The 26901-nt window shown below is 47.4% G+C and overlaps 2 protein-coding genes across 3 annotated transcripts in view; one reads left to right on the plus strand and one right to left on the minus strand.

Moving 5' to 3' along the window:
- klc3 (kinesin light chain 3) overlaps nucleotides 1-3590 on the plus strand; it is a 35591-nt gene extending 32001 nt beyond the window's left edge. Inside the window, exon 13 of the mRNA XM_080530894.1 lies at nucleotides 859-3590. Coding sequence (XP_080387020.1) covers nucleotides 859-987 — 129 coding nt within the window. The 3' untranslated portion in view covers nucleotides 988-3590. The remainder of the gene's footprint in view (nucleotides 1-858) is intronic.
- A 215-nt stretch (nucleotides 3591-3805) lies between these two features.
- On the minus strand, nucleotides 3806-26215 carry ercc2 (excision repair cross-complementation group 2). 2 transcript variants are annotated; one of them, XM_080532629.1, is made up of 23 exons: nucleotides 26098-26215; nucleotides 25665-25764; nucleotides 25504-25581; nucleotides 25247-25309; nucleotides 24085-24198; nucleotides 23777-23893; nucleotides 23478-23594; nucleotides 22871-22994; nucleotides 22482-22578; nucleotides 19822-19955; nucleotides 18877-19045; nucleotides 18624-18742; nucleotides 13183-13252; nucleotides 12533-12602; nucleotides 9490-9591; nucleotides 9241-9304; nucleotides 8973-9094; nucleotides 8687-8779; nucleotides 8271-8343; nucleotides 7729-7799; nucleotides 7241-7384; nucleotides 6215-6358; nucleotides 3806-4013 (listed from the first exon to the last, which is right to left on the minus strand). In XM_080532629.1, exons 1-23 carry the CDS (start codon nucleotides 26100-26102, stop codon nucleotides 3921-3923), a joined length of 2283 nt encoding a protein of 760 aa, XP_080388755.1. In that variant the 5' UTR covers nucleotides 26103-26215; the 3' UTR covers nucleotides 3806-3920. The 2 variants fall into 2 exon arrangements, with proteins under 2 accessions (XP_080388755.1, XP_080388756.1); XM_080532630.1 differs by lacking the exons at nucleotides 3806-4013; nucleotides 6215-6358; nucleotides 7241-7384; nucleotides 7729-7799 and adding an exon at nucleotides 7815-8016 and having other exon boundaries at nucleotides 8175-8343.
- Between the last annotated feature and the right edge of the window lie 686 nt (nucleotides 26216-26901).

The following is a 26901-nucleotide window of genomic DNA, read 5'->3' on the forward strand; positions in this document are numbered from 1 at the left end:
ACTTATTATTATTGTATCTGAATGCTGCAATATCAATGTTGACATGCCAAAGCATCTTCCTCTTGTGTGCTTGTATGATAAGGGTACGTTTCACGTTTCGAGTTGATTTGTTACGTCACATTACACAAGTGTAACAGAGTAAAAGTTGTAAGTTATTTTTTCTGAGTGGGGCAGTCCCACTCATATTTTGAGAGAGAGAGAGAGAGAGAGAGAGAGAGAGAGAGAGAGAGAGAGAGAGACTGTAGAGGCAGGCAGAGAGAGAGAGATCTGCTGAGAGGGAGGGAGGGAGGAGAGAGACAGACAGACAGACAGACAGACACACTGACTGATAGAGAGAGAGAGAGAGAGAGAGAGAGAGAGAGAGAGAGAGAGAGACACTGACTGACACACACACACACAGAGAGAGAGAGAGAGACACAGAGAGAGAGAGAGAGAGAGAGAGAGAGAGAGAGAGAGAGAGAGAGAGAGAGAGAGAGAGACTGTAGAGGGAGGGAGGGAGAGAGAAAGAGACACTGACAGAGGGAGGGAGGGAGGGAGATATGTGAGAGAGATATGTCTGGAATCGAACCGGGAACCCTGCGGCTACAGATGTATGATATGATTGGTTCCCAAGAATAGTGACCTCATGACCAAGGACAGTTGTATATATGAGTCCTGCCCCACGGTGGGGGCTTCTTGTCTGCTATGTTCCCTCTGTGCTCATGTAACTTTGCTTAATGCAAATGCTTTGCTCATTTGAGTCAACTGATTTAAGCTCTTTGTGATTTATAAGTTCTACTCAGTCTACTAAGAATCACTTAAATCCATAGCGGTATGTCAACAGTCTGTCTAACCACATGACCGTGTGTGCCCCTGCAGAGCCCTGGGGGTCTGACAGAGACGCGGAGTCTCAGCTCCAGCACCCAGAGTCTGTCCCGCCGGGGGTCCCTGGGAGGGACCACCCTCCCTCTGCTGCCCCACCCCGCCCCCTTCTCCCCCGAACCCTGAAGCACATGACTCTTTGTCTTTTTTTAATATTGGAATATGAATATTAAGTAGTGGAGTCCCACAAGGAGGAAAATGCTTGAATGCTGTATGTTCTTCAAAATTAGACATACAATTTAGACCATTTGCATTTGGAAGCTTTCTGCAGTTTGGTCGTTGTATCTCTTCGATGTTCTATCAGATCATGTGTCTGAGCATGCACATTTTTTATTTGTATTTCTTAATATTTATGCATTATGTTTTTTAAACATTCTGACGGTCAATGGTCATTTCAGTTCATGATATAAACCCCTCAAAAAAAGTTCGGAAACACTTTTTTTGTTGATTATTCCTCCCCTTTAATAATACCAATTGGTATTGTATTTTATATCTTTGGAAAGCCTGATTGGTCACCTTTACAATGAGGTACAACTTGTAAGGATCATACATTCATGGAATGAGTAACACAGCTAAACGTGTGGGTAGCGGCCCAAAATCTTTTGACAAAATCCCCTGCAATATTCTTCTGTTGGTATTCACTCTCGTTTTGAGCTTCAAGTGCTGGCAGGTGTATGAATGGCACCTAATTGACAGGAACGATATTCTGGGGCCAGTGGCGATCCCATCTCCAGAATCTGGGACCTAACTCCATCCTCCATGATGACAACGCTCGCCCCCACAGAGCCAGGATCATCACAGAGCACCTCCAGTATTTGGGAGTGGAGAGGGTGGAATGGCCTGCCGTGAGTCTAGACCTCAACCCAATTGAACACTTGTGGGATCAGCTTGGGCGTGCTGTACGTGCCAGAGTGACCAACGCAACCATGTTGGCTGACTTGCGGCAAATCCTAGTTGAGGAATGGGATGCTGTCCCACAGCAGTGTGTGACCAGGCTGGTGACCAGCATGAGGAGGAGGTGCCAAGCTGTTGTGACTGCGTATGGATCTTCCACACACTACTGAGGTCCCTGACAATGTACAATTAATAAAGTGTAAAAATGGCCAACATGTGTTGTTTTTTCCTTATTACTGTGGGAGAGTGCAATCATCCAATCCACCAAGCAACTCAAAACGAGAGTGAATACCAACAGAAGAATATAGGGGATTTTGGCAAATATTTTTGGGCCGCTACCCACACGTTTAGCTGTGTTGCTCATTCCACGAATGCATGATCCTTACAAGTTGTACCTCGTTGTAAAGGTGACTAATCAGGCTTTCCAACGATATAAAGGAAGATAGAGAGAATGATGTAACTTTTGATATTGTTTTTGATCACTAATGATTAGATTTAGATTAGATTACATTTTGTCTACTTCCTTCTTGCTGGTCTTTGCAGCCTAGAATAGGACACACCCACTGACGACGTGACTGTTCTACGACGGTTCGCGCTTGAGAACCACTATTTTCTGGTTCCCGCTGCGAACCAACTTTTGAGGCTCCGAACCAAGTGAGTTTCGGTCTGAACGCGCCGGCCGGTTCCACAAACCGGCACGGTTCTTTGCCGGTGTGAACGCCCTATCAAACTCCCCTCCAAAAGTACCCATGTGTCCATTGGCGTTCTTTGCACTAGTTGATTCTAATTCCAAATGATTAATCCTGATCTGCATTACCATGATGAAAACAAATGTGAATATGAACCTTTATAATACTTTGAGACACTGTGAAATATGTACAGCTATTTGAATACCTAATGTTACAAATTGTTATAAATTAATTTATTGGCTACTTTGATGCCCCGCAGACATAAGCACTATTTGCCTGTAAGAGCGTTTTTTGGAAAAATGTATATTTTCAATTGATGGTCCCTTCTATTACTTTTGGACAGTGTAAGAATTAGGGAGCACTCATGAAAGAATACCCTCAGATGTTTTTTTTTTTTTTTTAAATGTCCATCTTCATATATGAAATGTGCAACATACTCAGGAAGTTATCAAAAAGAGAGAAAAGTCTGCTATTTATTTTTTTGTCTTAGAATTCCAAATGGACCCAGAAATCTGAGAGAATTGGTTAGGTGAAAGCATTAGACTCTTCTACCACCCAGGGGAGTTACTGTCATTGTTAAATGGATGGTTCACCAATGTTACACTTCTATAGTACCCGTTTCTTAAATTTTCTGCACTGTTTTAAAAAAGATCGAAATGTTGAAGTGCATTACTGACCCATCTCTTTAGGGGTCCATTCAGACGGAAACGGATTAAATGCTTGAAAAAGTGATTACCGGTACTGTTCAAAACTAAATGAAGGGAACACTTAATCATCACAGTCGAACACCAAGTCAGTTCAACTTCTGGAATATCTATCTGTCCACTTAGGAAGCATAAACGATTGTTAATCAAGTTCACCTGCTTTGGTGCAAATGAAAGTGACAACAGGTGGACAGGAGAGGCAACAGCAAGACAAGAGAGATAGAGAAAGGAGTCACTGATACCAGACCTCTCTGACTGTCACCAGCCTAGTAAACTACTATGACAATGTTACGCACGCTGACTGGCAAAGCACAAACCTTCTAGAAGTCTTCTGGAAGATGTTCCATAGGGAGAACCTTCTCTACTGATGTGTTCTGTTATATGAATATGTATGTCTTTTATATCTGGAAAAAGTTAGCAGATGTTTTGTTGAAATAAAGTATTTTCAGTCTCTTTAATCCAGTTTGTCCACTTTTTCTGTGACTGTTAATGATACTGGATGTGTGTGGTAGCGATTCATGTCTGACCGGAGGGCGAAAAAACCACGCAGACAGCGTTGTCTATTACAAACATTTCTTCATTAGCACGCAAGCACATATAAACAACACTTTCCTTGTTATAAAAAGACATTTCATGTACAGATACAGTTGAGACCGATGGAAGCAGCTCCTCCTAACGTCCGTCCTCCGATGTCTACCTCCGCCAGCCTCTCCTGGTTGAACAGTGAGCGGTGGTGGTGTCTGTATAACAGACGTGGGGGGGGGGGGGGGGCTCAGGCCTGGTGGGCGATCTGGGCGATCTTCTTCAGCATGTCCTCTGACTGCAGCTGCTCCAGGGTCAGCAGAGACAGACCCAGCTGGTCCTCCTAGATGTGGGGGGGAGATGGTTTGGTTGATTATTCATGTCTGGACTTGATTATTCAAGTCCTTTAAAAAGTGGTCCTTTCTCTGGCCATAATGCTGACTTTATCTTGAAACTTGGAACACATCTCTATTCAACGTCAGAGTTGAAGGGGGGGAGGGGGGTGTACGTGTGAGAAAGACAGACACACACACAAAGGTGATATACCTACAGTCATGGCCAAACATATTGACACTGATAACTCACCACTTCTCCCAGAGAATAATGGTCCCAGTACAGGAGAGACGTACCTGTCTGAAGGCCTGGGGGAGAGACCAGTACCTGTCTGAAGGCCTGGGAGAGTGACCAATACCTGTCTGAAGGCCTGGGGGGAGAGACCAGTACCTGTCTGAAGGCCTGGGGGGAGAGACCAATACCTGTCTGAAGGCCTGGGGGAGAGACCAGTACCTGTCTGAAGGCCTGGGAGAGTGACCAATACCTGTCTGAAGGCCTGGGGGGAGAGACCAGTACCTGTCTGAAGGCCTGGGGGGAGAGACCAATACCTGTCTGAAGGCCTGGGGGGAGAGACCAATACCTGTCTGAAGGCCTGGGGGGAGAGACCAATACCTGTCTGAAGGCCTGGGGGGAGAGACCAATACCTGTCTGAAGGCCTGGGAGAGTGACCAGTACCTGTCTGAAGGCCTGGGAGAGTGACCAGTACCTGTCTGAAGGCCTGGGGGGAGAGACCAATACCTGTCTGAAGGCCTGGGGGGAGAGACCAGTACCTGTCTGAAGGCCTGGGGGGAGAGACCAATACCTGTCTGAAGGCCTGGGAGAGAGACCAGTACCTGTCTGAAGGCCTGGGAGAGAGACCAGTACCTGTCTGAAGGCCTGGGGGGAGAGACCAATACCTGTCTGAAGGCCTGGGAGAGAGACCAGTACCTGTCTGAAGGCCTGGGGGAGAGACCAGTACCTGTCTGAAGGCCTGGGAGAGAGACCAGTACCTGTCTGAAGGCCTGGGAGAGAGACCAGTACCTGTCTGAAGGCCTGGGAGAGAGACCAGTACCTGTCTGAAGGCCTGGGGGGAGAGACCAATACCTGTCTGAAGGCCTGGGAGAGAGACCAGTACCTGTCTGAAGGCCTGGGAGAGAGACCAGTACCTGTCTGAAGGCCTGGGAGAGAGACCAGTACCTGTCTGAAGGCCTGGGGGGAGAGACCAATACCTGTCTGAAGGCCTGGGAGAGAGACCAGTACCTGTCTGAAGGCCTGGGGGGGAGAGACCAGTACCTGTCTGAAGGCCTGGGAGAGAGACCAGTACCTGTCTGAAGGCCTGGGGGAGAGACCAGTACCTGTCTGAAGGCCTGGGAGAGAGACCAGTACCTGTCTGAAGGCCTGGGAGAGAGACCAGTACCTGTCTGAAGGCCTGGGAGAGAGACCAGTACCTGTCTGAAGGCCTGGGAGAGAGACCAGTACCTGTCTGAAGGCCTGGGAGAGAGACCAGTACCTGTCTGAAGGCCTGGGAGAGAGACCAATACCTGTCTGAAGGCCTGGGAGAGAGAGACCAGTACCTGTCTGAAGGCCTGGGAGAGTGACCAGTACCTGTCTGAAGGCCTGGGAGAGTGACCAGTACCTGTCTGAAGGCCTGGGGGGAGAGACCAATACCTGTCTGAAGGCCTGGGGGGAGAGACCAGTACCTGTCTGAAGGCCTGGGGGGGAGAGACCAGTACCTGTCTGAAGGCCTGGGGGGAGAGACCAGTACCTGTCTGAAGGCCTGGGGGAGAGAGAGACCAGTACAGGAGAGACGTACCTGTCTGAAGGCCTGGGGGGAGAGAGAGACCAGTACAGGAGAGACGTACCTGTCTGAAGGCCTGGGGGGAGAGACCAGTACCTGTCTGAAGGCCTGGGGGAGAGCCCAGTACCTGTCTGAAGGCCTGGGGGAGAGAGAGACCAGTACCTGTCTGAAGGCCTGGGGGAGAGAGAGACCAGTACAGGAGAGACATACCTGTCTGAAGGGCTGGGTGGGAGAGAGACCAGTACAGGAGAGACCAGTACCTGTCTGAAGGCCTGGGGGGAGAGACCAGTACCTGTCTGAAGGGCTGGGGGAGAGAGAGACCAGTACAGGAGAGACGTACCTGTCTGAAGGACTGGGGGGGAGAGACCAGTACAGGAGAGACGTACCTGTCTGAAGGGCTGGGTGGGAGAGAGAAGAGTACAGGAGAGACGTACCTGTCTGAAGGGCTGGGCCATCTGGCGTAGGAAGTGTTTGGAGAGCTGCACCGTCTCGTCCACCGTCAGGTTCAGGCTGCTCTCCGCCAGGTGCTCCTGGATCCAGCGAGGCAGCTTCCCCCGCTTGTCTGCCCGGGCGTAGCGCTGAGGAGACCACAGGGTTACCAGGGTTACCCTCTCACCCTCTCACCTTCTTACACAGCTCACCTTCAAGACTGTCATCCTTGGTGACCTTTGTTGAAAGTAAACGGAACGGTAAATGGACCGCACTTATATAGCACCTTTATCCAAAGCGCTTTACAACGGCCTCTCGTTCACCCATTCAGACACACATTCACACACCAATGCAAGCTACCATGCAAGGCGCCGGCCCCGCTCACTGGGAGCAATTTGGGGTTCAGTGTCTTTCCCAAGGACACTTTGACATGTGGCCGGCCGGGGTTCAAGCGACTGATCTGCCGACCTTGCGATCATTAGACGGCGGCTCTACCTCCTGCGCCACAGCCGTCCTGAATGTGTATCATTTTTCTTCTTTTTACATGTGCTGATAGGACTCCGACACCCTGATCTGTGGATTCTCTAAAAGTTTGAATTTCTCACTCATACGACACATGGCTGTGAGAAATCCAGTGAAATAGGATGAGGTTTCCTCCAACTGAAGCATACAGACGTGTGTGTGACCAGTGTAGGATTGGATTTCCCCAAACATACTCCCTACATCCCCTTAGAGAAACATTTGCTTTGTTTTAACGGGTTTATTGAAGTAGCCGAGCGATCTTTCCCAGTAAACACAGAGTCCAAAAGACGTCCTCAGGGAAGCCGGAATGTGGTTTCAGATGACGTCTTTCTAGGACGTCCAGATGACGTCTTTTGGACATCTTATGGACTACAGAATCCCATAAGACGTCCTAAAGACGTCATCTGGATGTCCTGGAAAGACGTCATCTGAAACCACATTGCGGCTTCCCTGAGGACGTCTTTTGGACTCTGTGTTTCCTGAGGACGTGTTTTGGACTCCTGGGTCACCTTGTCGGCCAGGATCATCAGGCCGTAGTCCGTCTTGCCCCTGATGACTCGGCCCACGCACTGGGCCGCGTGCCGCATGGCGTCAAACGTCAGGAAGTCGTTCTCTCGGATCTGGAACGAGTCTCGCAGGTACTCAAGACGAGCCTGGTAGAGAGATGGGGGGGATGGGGGCAGACCTGGGTTATATCACCCCCTGACACCATGGAAAAGACGTTGCTGACTGTGAATAGATGTTACTGACATGTGAATAGATGTTACTGACTGTGAATAGATGTTACTGACATGTGAATAGATGTTACTGACATGTGAATAGATGTTACTGACATGTGAATAGATGTTACTGACTGTGAATAGATGTTACTGACATGTGAATAGATGTTACTGACATGTGAATAGATGTTACTGACTGTGAATAGGTGTTACTGACATCTGGGGGTGTACAGGAAGAGGAAACAGAAAATGGGGGGGGGTAGAGCGTCTTGACTGACCTTCAGGATCCGGCTCTGGGTGTAGACGTAGGGCACTCCGAACATGATCACCGCCCGCCCAAAGTGATGCACTGACAGGACACAAAGTCACACTCATCTACAGCGTCCACACAACACTGTGTAAGCAACCAGTTGCATTGGAATAACACACAGAGAGAGAGAGAGAGAGAGAGAGAGAGAGAGAGAGAGAGCTAGACTTCACATATGACCACTAGCATTGGAGCTCATACTCGGCCCGCGGCCCCTGAAATGGAACCTCCTTGATCAGGGTTCGTCATGGACGGTTGCCTGATTGCCCGGGACAAGTAAAACATTCGCCGGGTTTGTTTGCGCGACAGCGACGACGCTGCTGGATCCTGGATCTGTGTGTCGGTGTGCTGTCGCGCAAACAAACCGAGCTAATGTTTTACTTGCCCCGGGCAATCGGGCAACTGTAAATGTGGAACCCTGTTGATAAAAACGGCTAATTTTCTGTCTTCAGAGGTAACTCAAGGGACGAGGTCTGCGTTCCCGAGGAGGAGGACGGGACCAGGAGTGCTCACCGAAGTCGATCCCCTCGGACACCTTGCCCCGCGCCACGGACAACAGGATGGCTCCCCTGCCGTTCTCACAGGCCTTCAGAGAGGAGGGGGGGGGGGGTCAAAGGTGAACACGCATGGTAGAAAACAACCCCGACATCAGAGAAGGCCTCAAACCCAGGCCTTTCTTTTCCTTTTCCTTTCTTTGTTTGTTTTTGTTATTTCAGGCAACGCTTCCGTTCATAGCGTTGTACTCCACAGTAGATCATGATCATACATGCTTTTAGTGTCTCTCACGAGAGAGAGAGAGAGAGAGAGAGAGAGAGAGAGAGAGAGAGAGAGACAGAGAGAGAGAGAGAGAGAGACAGAGAGAGAGAGAGAGAGAGAGAGAGAGAGAGAGAGAGAGAGAGAGACAGACAGACAGACAGACAGGGTCTGACCTCCTGGTATTTCTCCAGAGCCATGCTGGTCTCTGCTGCATCTGGAGTCTCAATGAAGATCAACTTGTTCCTCTGAACGTTCTCTAGGATGCCCTGGAGTCACACACACACACCACACACACACACAGACAGGACACAACATGTCAAGTCATATCCAATGACATTCACACCTGTCAATATTAGAGGATTTACGGTACTGGTATTTGTGGATGAAGGCACAGTGCATTATTCACCTACACTACAAGTGAGTCTCAGGTCCCTGTGAGGAGCGCGTGTACACACACACCTGTTCATACCAGGAGGCCACGATGTTCTCCATATAGACGTAGCTCGTAAAGAACGCCACGATGCCGTCAGGCACGATCGCCGACATCTCCAGCAGCAGGTTGCCATAGTTACGGACGACAGCTGGAAATACCCCCCCAAAAAACGGAGCAGGTGGTTAGTCCAGACGAAACCTTCCTGGAGAGAACAGCTCAGTGGACAGAGGGTGAAGCGGGTTGGTTTAAACTGCAAATGACGACAACACAATCAGCTTTTATGGGGCCGCTTACCGAAATCTTCACGTGTCTCGAACTTGGAGCTTAGGGCCACTTGGTCATTCCCCCTTCCAACCACCTGACATTGGAAGACATCAACATTCAGGTCAACATTTGTCCGTTTCTGGAGGGTTTTAAGCCACAAACAGGGTTTTTTTACCCCAAAAAGCACGAAAGAATTGAAACTATTTCTGTTATTTCCACAGACTGTTTTGCTAGGTACAGACAGACAGACAGACAGACAGGTACTCTAGGTACACTCACGAGAGGGCAGAGACAGGTGCGCGCCAGCGTCATGGTGAAGGACGCCATGGTAACAGGGCGGAAGTCGAGGATTTTGGGATAGATGTCCAACGGCGAGAGGGTCTGTGGATAGAACTATGATTAGAGAAGGACACCAAGGCTAACCAACTCATTCCCAGGGTTCCCACACCTTCTGAAACATCAAACTCAAGCACCTTTCAAGGACTTTCAAGACTCAATTCCCTCAAATTCAAGGACCTAACACGGCATCGTTTGAGACGGACCTAGATGAGAATATATATGTGACAGCGTCTGATTAATAGGTCCCCATCTCGGCCATTTTGAAACCTCGCAATCGAGCCAAACAAGTCTTGTTGTGAAAAAATGTGTTTTCCGGTTTTTGGCATAGGACGACAAACGAAGCGATGAAGAACCCACTCGATATCATATCCAACAGTTTTACATTCACTAAATACCTACATTTAGTTAGCAAAGTCGGGTGGGGGGTATTATTCGTTTTAGTGTGGCAGTGTGTGTAGCCACACCCACTCCAGCTGTATTTAAGTAGCCACCTGCGTTTGTTTACAAGTTTACAAGATGGAGGCTGAACCTTTCGCTAATGCTATCAACAGAATTTCATAAGCAGGCAGAAATATCGACAGTGGGCAATTAATGAACTCCTTCATATTGGACTATACATAATGGGAACTCCGAACGGGAACTCCGAACTCCGAATCTGACGATGACAGATGACAACGGAATTTCAGACATTGATCTCCACATCAGTTCACTATTCTTGGGACAGTCGTCTGCACAGACCTTCTGCTGTGTTCTTGGGTAAGTTTTTGTGAGTTACATGTGTTGTTTACTAGGATTTTGTGTTGTTTACTTAGGATAGCCAAACAGTTATTTGTTGTTTTGTGAGTAAGGTAGATAGCCCCGTTGTTAGCATCAGTTATCAGACCACCTCCCACCATCACTAATGAGATGGTGGGAGGAAGAAATACGTTGTCAAAGATAAAACATAATGAATAAATACATTTGTTGCAGACCTACTAAACATGCAACATAGTGTAATATGTTTCATGCACCATTTTAGTGTGTTTGTGTGTGTACCAGCTAGCCAAACAAGTGTTAGCTTGTTAGCTAGCTAGCTAGCTTTGTTAGAGATGTAATAGATTATAGAAAAAGTAAATGCTTTTGTAATGAACGCTAATGTTATGTGGAATCAAAAATAATGATTCATTCATTGATATGTAGATTTGCTGTAGAATAATACTGTGAATTGAAATGATTTCACTAGCCAACTTCAGTACAAGTACAGTACACTGAGAGTCTATGGAAAACCTATACTAGAGAAGAGTCCACAGTTCTGACCTGAAATTTGTGTTACAGAATGAGGAGGTGAGAGGTTCTGAGAGATGACACCTTGATGAGTCACCAGCACTTCAGGTATTTGTCATTGTCATTGTATAAGCAATTCTATTTTATGAAGATAGTAGTAGGCTATTTTGTAAAAGTGGTGTTGGTAACAGTGGGCAATCATTTTAAATGTACTGTCTTCTTTTTTTATTATAGCTTTGATGCCCAGATGGGATGGGAAGGAACTACACCGAAGTCCCACTAGATGCTTTATGGACTATAATGATAAATGCATACACACAGACACAACATTATACTTTTTTACCATTCTATTATTGTATTGCTCAATTGTATCTTGCCTAATTTTTTCCATTGCCATGAATTTTACTCTCTTGTACTTGTAATGGGACGTAATAAACTTTTGGCACACATGGCAATAAAATGATGATGAATCATGAATCTTGAATTATTATTATTATTATTATTATTTAGCTATTTAAACGTGTCAGCCCTGCAATTTTGCTTCCTGAGGGTTAGCTGACAACCCCACTGACAGATGACAGGTAGGTAATGACAGGTAGTGTAATGGGGGAGTGGTTGTCTTGAGGGTGTGGTTGTCTTGAGGGAGTGATTAGGGTGGAGTTAACCAGCTATTGTTCCCACCCATTACCTCTGTGAAAAACGTCTCTGAAGAAGTTTGAGGCTAGATATCTCAGTACGGTGGTTCAGGGGGTATCACCATTAAACTATCCATGACTTCTTCAACTTGTTTCAGATTTCAATGTATGACACATCATTTTAAAGCTTACAATCTACCCTTTCATAATCTGGAAAAAACAGAAAAAAGATTTTGCCCTAGTTGAGGACTTTTTAACCATGCCCTGTCACATATAATAGGAACTATCCGCTCACAGACAACAATTAAAAAGAGAGGCTTGAATGTGTCTCTTGCCTTCTCTACCACAGCACAGCAAAACAATATATTGTGAAACGTGTAAAGTTAAGCAATACAGAGACTGCAAGGGCCCCCCCCCCCTCTCCTCTCTGAAGGCCTGTGAGAACGGCAGGGGAGCCATCCTGTTGTGGGGATCGAACCAGCAACCTTCCGATTGCTAGCCTGGCCTCCTCTAACCTCTAGGCTAACCGCCGCCCCATTGTGAGAGTGGTCCTATACCAGAGGGATGAGCTTGTCGACAGGAGGCCTCTAACCAGTGACGAGAGGGTTGAGTCACGGTTCACCTGTGAACATCTCATCCTGTTAAGTTCAGAATAGATTTCAAGATCCTTCTGCTTGTTTATAAAGCTCTCACTGGCACAGCACCAGAATATCTGAAAGACCTTTTGCTAGCATATCAGCCCAATAGAGCTCTCAGGTCTTCTGATGCTGGCTTTCTCTGTGTACCACATGTACAAAAGAGATATGTTCAAGTCAAGATTAAAAACCCATCTTTTTAATATTGCCTTTAAATGACTAAATAATTAAATGATGATTATATAATGATTGGAGCACTTTGAGCTGCAACTTTTGCTATACAAATAAAAGTTGTTATTATTATTATTATTATTATTATTATTATTATCTAGGAGTAGGGAGAGGGAGAGATGGAGGGAAGAGGAAGAGGAGGAGGAGGAGGAGGAAGGGAGGGAGGGTAGAGGGGGGGAGGCAATGGAAGAGCGGGATGAGAGAAGGAGGATCCGTTACCCCTGACGTAATGATGACGGACTGGAAGCGCTGGAACACAGGCTTGATGGCGATAGAGGGGTCCATGCAGCTGAGGAACACACCAGCCACAGACAGACAAGGGATACCTTCTTAACACTAGAACAGCCATGAGGGGTCATTTGAGTGAGTACATTTTTATTTTTTATATCTTTGCACTCAATCAAATTTCAGGACCCTCCTTTCATGACTTTTCCTAGATATGTGCGTTCTACCACCCAGTATCCTTACATTTTCAAAATCACATCAGGATAAGGTAGTATAAAGCTAATTTTCAGTTTTTCTGTGTAGGAAGCAGGCTAATTTACAAGCGGCCAACTAGTGGTCGTTGTGTGTAAATAGCAGGTTAGCATTTTTGGGGCTCTTTTAGTAGGTAAAAGTAATAGTAGGCTGTTCTATTAACTAGAAGTATTTCAACTAGACGCTGAGACTAGCACATACAGTAGTCATAAAGTACTAGTACTTCCTAGAGCCAGATTATAGATGGTTCTGGAATAAAGACCACGGTAAAATATATTTATAACACCCTCTGCCTTGGTAGGGACCCAAGGCCACAATATTTGGCCATCAAGAGGTTGTCACGTAGATAAGTGACAATAACAACAACACACAGATCACTGACATGACCTCACCTGAAGTGGAGCACGGGATTAGCGATGGTGGGAGTTCTGTCTTCGAAGGGCTCAATGATGATGGTGAAACCTGCGTGTACCAGAGAAGGTTAACAACCAGAGAAGGTTAACCACCTAACAACCAGAGAAAGGTAACCACCTAACAACCAGAGAAGGTTAACAACCATAGAAGGTTAACCACCTAACTACCAGAGAAGGTTAACCACCTAACAACCAGAGAAGGTTAACCACCTAACAACCAGAGAAGGTTAACCACCTAACAACCAGAGAAGGTTAACCACCTAACAACCAGAGAAGGTTAACCACCTAACAACCAGAGAAAGTTAACCACCTAACAACCAGAGAAGGTTAACCACCTAACAACCAGAGAAGGTTAACCACCTAACAACCAGAGAAGGTTAACCACCTAACAACCAGAGAAAGAGAACCACCTAACAACCAGAGAAGGTTAACCACCTAACAACCAGAGAAGGTTAACCACCTAACAACCAGAGAAGGTTAACCACCTAACAACCAGAGAAGGTTAACCACCTAACAACCAGAGAAGGTTAACCACCTAACAACCAGAGAAGGTTAACCACCTAACAACCAGAGAAGGTTAACCACCTAACAACCAGAGAAGGTTAACCACCTAACAACCAGAGAAAGTTAACCACCTAACAACCAGAGAAGGTTAACTACCTAACAACCAGAGAAAGAGAACCACCTAACAACCAGAGAAGGTTAACCACCTAACAACCAGAGAAGGTTAACCACCAGAGAAGGTTAACCACCTAACAACCAGAGAAGGTTAACCACCAGAGAAGGTTAACCACCTAACAACCAGAGAAGGTTAACCACCTAACAACCAGAGAAAGAGAACCACCTAACAACCAGAGAAGGTTAACCACCTAACAACCAGAGAAGGTTAACCACCTAACAACCAGAGAAGGTTAACAACCAGAGAAGGTTAACCACCTAACAACCAGAGAAGGTTAACCACCAGAGAAGGTTAACCACCTAACAACCAGAGAAGGTTAACAACCAGAGAAGGTTAACCACCTAACAACCAGAAAAGGTTAATAACCTAACAACCAGAGAAGGTTAACCACCTAACAACCAGAGAAAGAGAACCACCTAACAACCAGAGAAGGTTAACCACCTAACAACCAGAGAAGGTTAACCACCTAACAACCAGAGAAGGTTAACAACCAGAGAAGGTTAACCACCTAACAACCAGAGAAGGTTAACAACCAGAGAAGGTTAACCACCTAACAACCAGAGAAAGAGAACCACCTAACAACCAGAGAAGGTTAACAACCAGAGAAGGTTAACCACCTAACAACCAGAGAAGGTTAACCACCTAACAACCAGAGAAGGTTAACCACCTAACAACCAGAGAAGGTTAACCACCTAACAACCAGAGAAGGTTAACCACCTAACAACCAGAGAAGGTTAACCACCTAACAACCAGAGAAGGTTAACCACCTAACAACCAGAGAAGGTTAACCACCTAACAACCAGAGAAGGTTAACAACCAGAGAAGGTTAACCACCTAACAACCAGAGAAGGTTAACCACCTAACAACCAGAGAAGGTTAACAACCAGAGAAGGTTAACCACCTAACAACCAGAGAAGGTTAACAACCAGAGAAGGTTAACCACCTAACAACCAGAGAAAGAGAACCACCTAACAACCAGAGAAGGTTAACAACCAGAGAAGGTTAACCACCTAACAACCAGAGAAGGTTAACCACCTAACAACCAGAGAAGGTTAACCACCTAACAACCAGAGAAGGTTAACCACCTAACAACCAGAGAAGGTTAACCACCTAACAACCAGAGAAGGTTAACCACCTAACAACCAGAGAAGGTTAACAACCTAACAACCAGAGAAGGTTAACAACCTAACAACCAGAGAAGGTTAACCACCTAACAACCAGAGAAAGAGAACCACCTAACAACCAGAGAAGGTTAACCACCTAACAACCAGAGAAGGTTAACCACCTAACAACCAGAGAAGGTTAACCACCTAACAACCAGAGAAAGTTAACCACCTAACAACCAGAGAAGGTTAACCACCTAACAACCAGAGAAAGAGAACCACCTAACAACCAGAGAAGGTTAACCACCTAACAACCAGAGAAGGTTAACCACCTAACAACCAGAGAAGGTTAACCACCTAACAACCAGAGAAAGTGAACCACCTAACAACCAGAGAAGGTTAACAACCAGAGAAGGTTAACCACCTAACAACCAGAGAAGGTTAACCACCTAACAACCAGAGAAGGTTAACCACCTAACAACCAGAGAAGGTTAACCACCTAACAACCAGAGAAGGTTAACCACCTAACAACCAGAGAAGGTTAACCACCTAACAACCAGAGAAGGTTAACCACCTAACAACCAGAGAAGGTTAACCACCTAACAACCAGAGAAGGTTAACCACCTAACAACCAGAGAAGGTTAACCACCTAACAACCAGAGAAGGTTAACCACCTAACAACCAGAGAAAGTTAACCACCTAACAACCAGAGAAGGTTAACCACCTAACAACCAGAGAAGGTTAACAACCTAACAACCAGAGAAGGTTAACAACCTAACAACCAGAGAAGGTTAACCACCTAACAACCAGAGAAAGAGAACCACCTAACAACCAGAGAAGGTTAACCACCTAACAACCAGAGAAGGTTAACCACCTAACAACCAGAGAAGGTTAACCACCTAACAACCAGAGAAAGTTAACAACCAGAGAAGGTTAACCACCTAACAACCAGAGAAGGTTAACAACCTAACAACCAGAGAAGGTTAACCACCTAACAACCAGAGAAAGAGAACCACCTAACAACCAGAGAAGGTTAACAACCTAACAACCAGAGAAGGTTAACCACCTAACAACCAGAGAAGGTTAACCACCTAACAACCAGAGAAGGTTAACCACCTAACAACCAGAGAAGGTTAACCACCTAACAACCAGAGAAAGAGAACCACCTAACAACCAGAGAAGGTTAACCACCTAACAACCAGAGAAGGTTAACCACCTAACAACCAGAGAAAGTGAACCACCTAACAACCAGAGAAGGTTAACCACCTAACAACCAGAGAAGGTTAACAACCAGAGAAGGTTAACCACCTAACAACCAGAGAAGGTTAACCACCTAACAACCAGAGAAGGTTAACCACCAGAGAAGGTTAACCACCTAACAACCAGAGAAGGTTAACCACCAGAGAAGGTTAACCACCTAACAACCAGAGAAGGTTAACCACCTAACAACCAGAGAAGGTTAACAACCAGAGAAGGTTAACCACCTAACAACCAGAGAAGGTTAACCACCAGAGAAGGTTAACCACCTAACAACCAGAGAAGGTTAACCACCAGAGAAGGTTAACCACCTAACAACCAGAGAAGGTTAACCACCTAACAACCAGAGAAGGTTAACCACCTAACAACCAGAGAAGGTTAACCACCAGAGAAGGTTAACCACCTAACAACCAGAGAAGGTTAACCACCTAACAACCAGAGAAGGTTAACCACCAGAGAAGGTTAACCACCTAACAACCAGAGAAGGTTAACCACCCGAGAAGGTTAACCACCTAACAACCAGAGAAGGTTAACCACCTAACAACCAGAGAAGGTTAACAACTTAAAACTCAGTTCTACATCATGTAGACGTGATGTAATGGATGTAGATGGGTGAACCATGCTGGCGTGATGACCCACCTTGCCTGAGACATAAAGACTTAGCTTCTCGGGCTACTGCCTGGGCTTTAGCTCAGTAGCTCACACAGACTTATGTGTGGGAGGTAAGGTTTATTATACAACGGATTAGGGATGTCAGACTTTTTCACTATCGATACCGATACCTGGGCTTCAGGTATCTGCCATACCGATATCAATCCCATATTTGTATTTATTTTTTTACTCCTGAATAATAACAAATACTTCCCCATTATATAGTCCACAACAACAGTTGGCTATTAAAGACTGTCAGCCTTTATTCAAGCAACAAAAACAGTACTCTGCAGTACTCAGTGACCAACTGTTTTAAAGTTAAAACTATTTAGCAGCATTCAGCATTGTAGGTAATTTTTTTGTTACTGTCTGATTTCTATTTTTAGTGCCTTCAGGTTTTTATTCTATTTATCTTCTCTTACAAATGGCAAAGCAATTATAGCACCCTTTTTTAAAGTGTAGCCTGGTGACACCCGCTGGTGAGACCATAAACCAGTTGCAGAATCGAAGGGGTCGAAAAGTGAAACCTATTGTGTCAACATCTGGTTTTCGTTTTTTTCATAACAGGCAACTTGAAGTTTTAAAGTAGCCACTCGATATAATATACAACAGTTTAACGATCACTACAGGATCACTACATTTGTGGATTGGATTCACTGTTCTCGTTTGCCGCAGGCTACCGGTAAGTGATAATGACTTGTAAACATACTTTTGTTTTAGGACAGTAATTTAGTTCAAAAGCAAGGACAGTGTGTTCATCTAATTATGTGTAGTTATGTGTTTTTAGCGTGTCGATGTTCTCTCAGCATGTTGTGATGTTATAAAAACGCAGTTAGACATTCGTAGCTATGTTATGTACCACTGTTAGCCGCTAGCTGTTAGCAGCGTTTGTTGTTTGTTGGTTTGATCAGTCACTTTTCTCCTGTCGCATTCCCATTCTTGAGGTGCAACGTGCAACTCGTGTCGTCTTTAATTTTTTTCCTATTTCAATATATGACGCATCATTTGAAAGCTTACAATCTGTAGTTTCAGAACATGTAAAAAAATGAAAAATGACTTAAGCAAATGGTTTATGATTTCACCAGTTGGCGTCAGACTCACTACACACAGGTAGCTACTAGCCAACTCTCATGCACGTGACCACTGGCTACTACTGTTGTCATCACGTGAGTGACACACAAGATCGGACGCGCAGATCGGAGCCTATTTTTTTTCCTGTGCGATCTGCGATCCAGCATTCTGGACCAATATCGGACAGATACTGATGCCGTGGATCGGATCGGGACATCCCTAAAACGGATGGATCCGGTCCATTGTCTCTATTGGTCAGTTTGCGTTCCAGCCGTGCTGATATCCATGATATACGCACGGCTAAATGTAATGTTGACACATCTTTTCATATTACTCCGTGTTTGTTATCGAAGTTATTACCGTTGCTTAGCAACCAATAAACAACTGTTCAGTGGATGAATACACATACAATAAAAACATAGTGCCATTAAAATACATGAACTAAAAGTTTGTCTTGTCTTTCTTCTGTGAAATATTGATAGAAAATGTGGTAACCGTTGTATAAAAGCGTTATGGAACGAGAAGCCGTGGTATATCGTGGATATCGGCACAGCTAGGGGACGTAACGTCACTCCGCTTTGCGTCGTGCCTAACCACCCCGCTAGCTGTGCCGATATCCACGATATACCACGGCTTCTCGTTCCATAACGCTTAAGTACCTTTGCTGTACGTGCTGACCAGAGTGGCAAAGTTGGCGATGAGGGTGACCGCTGAGAAGTCGGCCATGTCTGCTATCTCCAGAGTCCTCAGCAGAGAGCCTAACCTCTCAGCACAGAACCTGGACAGACGGACAACGGGGACAGACGTCATTCCTGGTTACGGTCCAAGTCCGGCGAGAGATAGAGGGAGTTTCTGTAGGTACTCAATATTCCAAGTCTATAAAAGGGTCTGTGGAAGCTCAGGGCGGCTCACCTGAGGGGTTTGCGGTCGATGCAGACCTTGTCGAAGATGTCCTTGAGGAACTGGGGGGCGCTCTCCTGCACCACGTGGTGGATCCTCAGACGGGCCTTCAGGTACTCCAGGAAACGCCTCAGGAAGCCCACAAAGTGCTCCGCTGTACGGATGCTGCCGGGAACAGCCTCTGGAGGAGGAGAGGAAAGGAGGGGGGGGGGGGTAAGAGGAAAGGAAAGGAGTGGGGGGGGTAAGAGGAGAGGAAAAAGACAGATCAGGGGAAGATAGGGATAGAGTGGTAGAGAGAGAGAGGTGAACATTGGTTGAGTGTAAAGCGAAAAATACAGAAAACAAAAATACAACAAAATACCAGCAGAAGAGCCAAACTAAATTCTAGGTTTTTGACTGGACTGTGACTGGAGCGTTACCCTGCAGGACTGTGACTGGAGCGTTACCCTGCAGGACTGTGACTGGAGCGTTACCCTGCAGGACTGTGACTGGAGCGTTACCCTGCAGGACTGTGACTGGAGCGTTACCCTGCAGGACTGTGACTGGAGCGTTACCCTGCAGGACTGTGACTGGAGCGTTACTTTGCAGGACTGTGACTGGAGCGTTACCTTGCAGGACTCTAACTGGAGCGTTACCTTGCAGGACTGTGACTGGAGCGTTACCCTGCAGGACTGTGACTGGAGCGTTACCTTGCAGGACTCTAACTGGAGCGTTACCTTGCAGGACTGTGACTGGAGCGTTACCCTGCAGGACTGTGACTGGAGCGTTACCTTGCAGGACTGTGACTGGAGCGTTACCTTGCAGAACTGTGACTGGAGCGTTACCTTGCAGGACTGTGACTGGAGCGTTACCCTGCAGGACTGTGACTGGAGCGTTACCTTGCAGGACTGACTGGAGCGTTACCTTGCAGGACTGTGACTGGAGCATTACCTTGCAGGACTGTTACTGGAGCGTTACCTTGCAGGATCTCATCCGGAAGCACCGGATTGGACATGTAGACGTCCGTCTCCCTGGCGATGTTGGCTTCCTTCAGCCCCTCCACCAACCGCCTGTACTCCTCCTTCAGCCTGGCCTCGTCCGTCTCTTTGATCCTACAGAGCGGGAGGGAGGGAGGGAGGGAGGTTGGTAGGAGGTAGGGAGGGAGGGAGGGAGGTTGGTAGGAGGTAGGGAGGGAGGTTGGTAGGAGGTTAGGAGGAGGGAGGGAGGTTGGAGGTTAGGAGGAGGTAGGGAGGGAGGTTGGTAGGAGGTTAGGAGGAGGTAGGGAGGGAGGGAGGTTGGGAGGAGAGAGGGAGGTTAGTAGGAGGTAGGAGGTTGGAAGGAGGTAGGGAGGGAGGTTGGGAGGAGGTAGGGGGGAGGGAGGGAGGAGGTAGGTAGGGAGGGAGGTTGGGAGGAGGTAGGAAGGGAGGTAGGGAGGGAGGGAGGGAGGAGATAGGAGGGAGGTTGGGAGGAGGTCAGGAGGGAGGGAGGTTGGGAGGAGGTAGGGAGGGAGGGAGGAGATAAGGAGGGAGGGAGGTTGGGAGGAGATAAGGAGGGAGGGAGGTTGCCGTGACGTCAGTGACTCAACAGAGACCGTCTGGATGTTGTGCACCTTGAACATCTACTGCAGGGCTGGGGTCAGATGTGGCCTACTCCTACCCCCTCTACCACTACTGACCAGGACTGTCCTACCCCCTCTACCCCCTCTACCACCACTGACCTGGGCTGTCCTACCCCCTCTACCCCCTCTACCACCACTGACCAGGACTGTCCTACCCCCTCTACCACCACTGACCAGGACTGTCCTACCCCCTCTACCTCCTCTACCACCACTGACCAGGACTGTCATACCTCCTCTACCCCCTCTACCCCCACTGACCAGGACTGTCCTACCCCCTCTACCACTACTGACCAGGACTGTCCTACCCCTTCTACCCCCACTGACCAGGACTGTCCTACCCCCTCTACCACTACTGACCAGGACTGTCCTACCCCCTCTACCACTACTGACCAGGACTGTCCTACCCCCTCTACCACCACTGACCAGGACTGTCATACCTCCTCTACCCCCACTGACCAGGACTGTCCTACCCCCTCAACCCCCACTGACCAGGACTGTCCTACCCCCTCTACCACCACTGACCAGGACTGTCCTACCCCTTCTACCTCCTCTACCACCACTGACCTGGGCTGTCCTACCCCCTCTACCCCCTCTACCATGACTGACCAGGACTGTCCTACCCCCTCTACCCCCACTGACCAGGACTGTCCTACCCCCTCTACCACCACTGACCAGGACTGTCCTACCCCCTCTACCTCCTCTACCACCACTGACCTGGGCTGTCCTACCCCCTCTACCACTACTGACCAGGACTGTCCTACCCCCTCTACCACTACTGACCAGGACTGTCCTACCCCCTCTACCCCCACTGACCAGGACTGTCCTACCCCCTCTACCCCCACTGACCAGGACTGTCCTACCCCCTCTACCACCACTGACCAGGACTGTCCTACCCCCTCTACCACCACTGACCAGGACTGTCATACCTCCTCTACCCCCACTGACCAGGACTGTCCTACCCCCTCTACCACCACTGACCAGGACTGTCCTACCCCCTCTACCCCCTCTACCACCACTGACCTGGGCTGTCCTACCCCCTCTACCTCCACTGACCAGGACTGTCCTACCCCCTCTACCTCCACTGACCAGGACTGTCCTACCCCCTCTACCTCCACTGACCAGGACTGTCATACCTCCTCTACCCCCTCTACCTCCACTGACCAGGACTGTCCTACCCCCTCTACCTCCACTGACCAGGACTGTCATACCTCCTCTACCCCCTCTACCACTACTGACCAGGACTGTCCTACCCCCTCTACCACCACTGACCAGGACTGTCCTACTCCCTCTACCCCCTCTACCACCACTGACCAGGGCTGTCCTACTCCCTCTACCCCCTCTACCACTACTGACCAGGGCTGTCCTACCCCCTCTAGCACCACTGACCAGGGCTGTCCTACCCCCTCTACCACCACTGACCAGGACTGTCCTACCCCCTCTACCACCACTGACCAGGACTGTCCTACCCCCTCTACCACCACTGACCAGGACTGTCCTACCCCCTCTACCCCCTCTACCACTACTGACCAGGACTGTCCTACCCGCTCTACCCCCACTGACCAGGACTGTCCTACCCCCTCTACCCCCTCTACCACTACTGACCAGGGCTGTCCTACCCCCTCTACCACTACTGACCAGGACTGTCCTACCCCCTCTACCACCACTGACCAGGACTGTCCTACCCGCTCTACCACCACTGACCAGGACTGTCCTACCCCCTCTACCACCACTGACCAGGACTGTCCTACCCGCTCTACCCCCACTGACCAGGACTGTCCTACCCCCTCTACCACCACTGACCAGGACTGTCCTACCCCCTCTACCACTACTGACCAGGACTGTCCTACCCCCTCTACCACTACTGACCAGGACTGTCCTAACCACATGAGCGTACTACTGGAGTCTCTGACTCAGCGTACTGGCCGTCCATTCTAAACATTCTACACGGCACACTGGTGTGGATGTCGGAGGGTCCCAGAGGGCCATGCCTCTGTGCAGATAGGGTGACCTTTGACCTTACTTGAGAATGGTGTTCTGAAGGGTCTCCACGTTGGCTTGGCAGCGGTCCAGAGTCCTCCTGGTGATGTTGACGCTCATGGAGTCGATGCACACGTTGTCTGAAAGGACGGAAGGCAAACCTCAGCTCAGGCCTCAGAAGACAACGGAACAACAGAAGCTTCTAGAACAACGTGCTTGTGAAAGGTGAATGTTTCTACGTCAAATTGTATCCATTTACCAGACGTTTTCATTCATCCAAAGCGACTTACAATCAGAGATTCCAGGGACAGTCTCCAGGCTGTTAAGGACAGGCTGAGTGCCTTAACAATTTCCCAGGTGGGGGATTTGAACTCATGACCTTCCGATCACCAGTCCAACTCACTAATCCACTAGGCCAGCAATGTACCTTACCGATGTTATGAGCTTCGTCGAAAACAACTACGGAGTGCTTGCAGAGCTCCTTGGAGACCACGTCTGCGATCTTGGGGTCCAGGAGGTAGTGGTAACTGTACACGATGATGTTGGCGTGGACGATCTGCCAGGGGTGGGGGAAGAGGTGGAACACATCAAAGGAAAATGAAATCAAATAGACAAACGTAAGAGGTACAACGGACAACATCGCACCTCCCCGATGGCATAATAACTAGTAAAGTCGTTAGAAATAACACGGCACTCAGACGTGATGAAGAATCATAAGGCATGGCACAATAGTTTTGAAAAAATGCAATGGTAAATGGACTGCACTTATTTAGCGCCTTTATCCAAAGTGCTTTACAACGGCCTCTCATTCACCCATTCACAGACCAATGGCGGCCAAGCTACCATGCGAGGCGCTGGCCCCGCTCACTGGGAGCAATTTGGGGTTCAGTGTCTTTGCCTAAGGACTCTTCGACATGTGGCCAGCCGGGCTCGAACCGCAAACCTTGCGATCATTAGACGGCGGCTCTACCTCCTGCGCCACAGCCGCCCCAAGTGTATCTTTTTACGCCCCAAAAATAAAAGATGAACTGAATCTTACGGAGTGGCGTGCCAGGTAGTACGGGCACCAGCCTTTCCTCCGCCCGAAGTCCTTCAGGTCCTCCAGGTTGTAGACGCCAGGGGGGAGGGGCACCTGTCTGCCCACGCTGTCAAACCCCTGGAGGAGGACGACACACAACATGACACAGAGTCAGGCAGTCAGTCAGCCCCATGCACAACACACACACACACACACCCAACACAACACACACACCCCCAACACACACACACACACAACACAGACCCAACACACACCCAACACACACCCACACACACCCACACACACAGACTTTTGCCCACCTCATAGAAGCGGCAGGACGGCAGGTCCGGGTCACTGTGCTGCTGAGCGCGGATGTAAGAAGCTGTAAGGCTGTGGCATTTCCCATCCACCTCCTTACCGGTGCGCAAGGCGCTCACCTAAAACAGAGCCATGCTATTAACACACACACACACACACACACACACACACAGAGGAATTCTATGCATCTACTTTTTCGACATTCATCCATTTGGGGGTTATTATTGAATAAAATCCTGATCACGATACACTGTTTAGGCTTGAATGGTGGCACACGGTTTATCTTCTTCATGGTAACAGTGTTCGTTACCTCAGGGTGAATGCACAGGTTCTTCCGAGAGGAGAGCGCCAACGCCAGGAAGTTGTTCTTCTCTCCGGTCTCCTTGGTGTAGTACTCTAGCAGCTTCCTCAGCTCCTCTATCACCTGAGAGAGAGAGAGAGAGAGAGAGAGAGAGAGAGAGAGAGAGAGAGAGAGAGAGAGAGAGAGAGAGAGAGAGAGACAAGTTGGAAGTCAGAGACATCAAATGGGTGTAAGAAGGGTGGATCACCCCTTGTAGGAAGAGCAGGGATACTGTAGTAACAAACTATAGATCTATGTTCTGGCTCCATTAAGAAGTCTAGATCTATGTTCTGGCTCCATTAAGAACTCTAGATCGATGTTCTGGCTCCATTAAGAAGTCTAGATCTATGTTCTGGCTCCATTAAGAACTGTAGATCGATGTTCTGGCTCCATTAAGAAGTCTAGATCTATGTTCTGGCTCCATTAAGAAGTCTAGATCTATGTTCTGGCTCCATTAAGAAGTCTAGATCGATGTTCTGGCTCCATTAAGAACTCTAGATCTATGTTCTGGCTCCATTAAGAACTCTAGATCAAAGTTCTGGCTCCATTTAGGGGCTGTATAAGTCTGCCTGCGGGTATGGTCTGCACTGAGGTGGGAGACAACGATTAAAAGGCAGGTGGAGGTCTGGACTGAGGACCTCCAGGGATGTTTTCGATCGCACAGATTCATCAGTGTTTCAGGAGGACTCCTCTGATATCCTCTGACGAAATGACGGACCTTAGGATTTTTCCTAACAACAAACGTTGGATTTCTAAAGACATTAAGGGTCGGATACGTATCGCTAGTGCTATTAATATGCTTAATGGCAAATAGCACTTTGGCTGTGTTCTTTGTAGGCTACTACCCCTGCACTCATTGCACACTTGCACTTTTCGTACTTGGTATGAATTTCCATTTCTCTGAACTAGCTCTGTGATTTTATTGTGTTGATGTTCTTGTGATATTGTCCTTTTTGTATTCAGTCTGTGTGAATCCTGGCTGCAAAAATAATTTCCCCTAGTCACAATAAAGAAACTGAGAAGCTTCAACTAGACATCTTGGGGTCAGGAGCTTACTTACTTATGGTGCAGCAAGACAGGATAAAGCTGTAAGCAAAGGAGGGGGGGGGGGGGGGAACCCCTTTTCACTCACCTTCTCTATCTCAACTACAGTTCGGGAACAATAGATCAGCTTGGTGACTTCTAGGGGATACGCCTGTGTGAGAGAGAGAGAGAGAGAGAGAGAGAGAGAGAGAGAGAGAGAGAGAGAGAGAGAGAGAGAGAGAGAGAGAGAGAGAGAGAGAGAGAGAGAGAGAGAGAGAGAGAGAGAGGCATGAAGCAAGTATGAAGGTGGTGCGACCTAGTGTCCTAACATCCGTACCCTGAGGAAGAGAAGGAGCCATCGCTCACCCGCTGATACGCAACAATCAGTGATAGGAGGGAGACGGTTTTCCCTGTTCCTGACGGCATCTCCAGAACTCCGTGTCCCTTTGGAGAGACAACTTGTTAGATACCAACAAGACACACACAGTAAAACAAGTGTCATGTTTATAGGGTACCCCGATGTGTACCTTGGCATCCAATGTTCTCTTGAGTTCCAGCATGTACGAGTACTGCTCAGGGTAAATGTAGTCATATGGGAAATACACCAAAAGTCCCTCGATGTTCAGCCTGAAATCATTCAATCGAACATTATTCAAAACACACATGATGATGGAAAGAGTCAGAGAGCAGAGACGCAATGCAGATTGCAGAACCTCTTTAACACAAGAGTGGGAGCTCAAGCTGACATACGTCATTAGATCAACAAGCTGATGCAAGATTGGGTAACAAGTTAAACTTCAGACTTGCAAATAGGAGTTATGTTATACTAGCAAAATACTATCTCAACTCAGTGTACTGTGACAGTTCTTATAAGTGCCGCCCCAACTAAGCTACAGTCCTGACTTGGCTAGCTAGCTACGAGACATTAGCCACTACAATAACAAAACGTATCCTACTTACTTCATTTTTGCAGCAGTTGTTGCAGCTGCCTCACTGGCTGTCAGTTTCGCTCAGCCTACCCACAATATATGGAAAAACTAAAACTATTGTTGCTTGGCTAGCTACAGCTATCGTCGATACAACAGATGATTTATTGTGTCTTTCGCCGGCGTCCATCCTCACATGTCAACACAAAGGCCCACCTTGCGCTCCTATGATTGGCTGTTGGATGATGATTTGGGTATGTTCTCGTATTTGATTCGGTTAACCACACGTCCGTCAAGTTAGCGACGGAGACATGCGTAGAACTAGCCCTAACTAGTCAAATGCTGAACGAAATAGCGTCACTGATTGGTTCATAGTGTTCAACCGCATGTGATGAGACAAACCAACCAACTAAATGCAGACTCAAGGAGAAAGAATGCTAGTAATTGAACATAGAATAATTTAACATGAGTCGAATGTATTCATAAGTAAATTGGAAATTGTTTAACCTAGATTTCTGAATCTACCATGTACTGTGTGAATGAATTGAATGGATCTAGATTGTATGATCATCTTTTATTTATTTACATTTACATTTACATTGCCTTTAAATGACTAAATTATTAAATTATGATTATATAATGATGTAAGCACTGAGCTGCAACGTTTGCAGGAAAAGTGCTATACAAATAAAAGTTGTTATTATTATTATTATTATTATTATTATTATTATTACATGTACATTTCACAGACGCTTTTATCCAAAGCGACTTACAATTAGAGATTCCAGGGACAGTCTCCCTGGAGTAATTTAGGGCTAAATGCCTTACTCAAGGGCAC

The sequence above is a fragment of the Nansenia antarctica genome, assembly GCF_963989245.1.
Source record: "Nansenia antarctica genome assembly, chromosome: 5".
Taxonomy (NCBI): domain Eukaryota; kingdom Metazoa; phylum Chordata; class Actinopteri; order Argentiniformes; family Microstomatidae; genus Nansenia; species Nansenia antarctica.